The 1,855-nt window shown below is 34.3% G+C and overlaps 1 protein-coding gene across 1 annotated transcript in view; it reads left to right on the top strand.

Annotated features, from left to right (window-relative positions):
* LOC106473819 (formimidoyltransferase-cyclodeaminase-like) overlaps positions 1 to 1,855 on the top strand; it is a gene marked incomplete at its 3' end in the record, with an annotated part of 13,189 nt that overhangs the window by 4,775 nt on the left and 6,559 nt on the right. Inside the window, exon 3 of the mRNA XM_013934494.2 lies at positions 1,170 to 1,298. Within this exon, the coding sequence (XP_013789948.1) occupies positions 1,170 to 1,298 (129 nt within the window). The remainder of the gene's footprint in view (positions 1 to 1,169; positions 1,299 to 1,855) is intronic.

Raw genomic sequence — 1,855 nt, 5'->3', positions numbered from 1 at the left:
AGCTAAACTGTTTACTAATAATTACTATGTTGTGTTGAAATCAGCTCGACTAATGTAGCTAAACTGTTTACCAATAATTACTATGTTGTGTTGAAATCAGCTCGACTAATGTACCTAAACTGTTTACCAATAATTACTATGTTGTGTTGAAATCAGCTCGACTAATGTACCTAAACTGTTTACCAATAATTACTATGTTGTGTTGAAATCAGCTCGACTAATGTACCTAAACTGTTTACCAATAATTACTATGTTGTGTTGAAATCAGCTCGACTAATGTAGCTAAACTGTTTACTGATAATTACTATGTTGTGTTGAAATCAGCTCGACTAATGTACCTAAACTGTTTACTGATAATTACTATGTTTTGTTGAAATCAGCTCGACTAATGTACCTAAACTGTTTACTAATAATTACTATGTTTTATTGAAATCAGCTCAACTAATGTAGCTAAACTGTTTACTAATAATTACTATGTTTTATTGAAATCAGCTCAACTAATGTAGCTAAACTGTTTACTAATAATTACTATGTTGTGTTGAAATCAGCTTGACTAATGTAGCTAAACTGTTTACTAATAATTATTATATGTTTTTAGTAAAATATCCTCCATTTTCGCGGCCATGGGTCTTAAAAACCCAACATTTTCCTTAAGGAATGTTTTTATTGAATGTTTAATCATTGTTAGTCTTAACCTGAGTAATATTTATCAATCACTAGCAGAATGAGAAATAGCTGTAAGCTCCTTTTTAAAGACAAGAAAATTTAAATAGTATAGAACATTATGAAGACTTACCTTAATGTAGTTCTGTTGAAGCAGAATGTTAAGTGTTCTTCATAAACTTTCTCATCTGTTATCAGATACCTAATCCGATCCTCTATTCATATGGCTAGCAAAGGTACTTTTTGTTACTTCCACATGTTTTCAGCTGCAATTACAAAAAGTAATTTTTGTATACCAAACTTAGAAATTTTGTATCCCAGTGACGGCTAAACCAAAGAAATTGAAAGCATTCCAAAATGAATATTTAATCATCAGAAAAATCTAATAGTCTCTTTAATGTATAATTTTAAATCTATCTTGTTTACAATAATGCTATATTTTAATCTGAAAGAATAACCTTATAATTGAACTCTTACTTAACAAAGTTTCGATGCAACAATTTCAGGAGAACATCCTCGTCTGGGTGCTCTAGATGTCTGTCCATTTATTCCCGTCCAAGGAGTTGAGATGGAAGAGTGTATTTACTGTGCTAGGAAATTTGGAGAGAAACTGGCTGCCGAGTTGAACGTTCCAGGTAAAAATATGAATATTTGACAGATTGTTTTTTTATACTTACATATACACATGACTGTGTTTGACTTGTAGTAACAGTGTCCATCCTAGCCTGGTATTCATGACTGTGTTTGACTCATAGTAACGGTGTCCATCCTAGCCTGGAATTCATGACTGTGTTTGACTCATAGTAACGGTGTCCATCCTAGCTTGGACTTCATGACTGTGTTTGTCTGACTCATAGTAACAGTGTCCAACTTAGCCTGGACTTCATGACTGTGTTTGTCACTCGTAGTAACATTGTCCATCCTAGCCTGGAATTCATGACTGTGTTTGACTCATAGTAACAGTGTCCAACTTAGCCTGGACTTCATGACTGTATTTGTCTGACTCATAGTAACGGTGTCCATCCTAGCCTGGACTTCATGACTGTGTTTGTCACTCGTAGTCACAGTGTCCATCCTAGCCTGGATTTCATGACTGTATTTGTCTGACTCATAGTAACGGTGTCCATCCTAGCCTGGACTTCATGACTGTATTTGTCTGACTCATAGTAATGGTGTCTATCCTAGCCTGGAC

Source organism: Limulus polyphemus, unplaced genomic scaffold (assembly GCF_000517525.1).
Source record: "Limulus polyphemus unplaced genomic scaffold, Limulus_polyphemus-2.1.2 Scaffold6529, whole genome shotgun sequence".
Taxonomy (NCBI): domain Eukaryota; kingdom Metazoa; phylum Arthropoda; class Merostomata; order Xiphosura; family Limulidae; genus Limulus; species Limulus polyphemus.
Note: the sequence above shows the minus strand (reverse complement) of the source record. Positions and strands in the feature narration are given on the sequence as shown.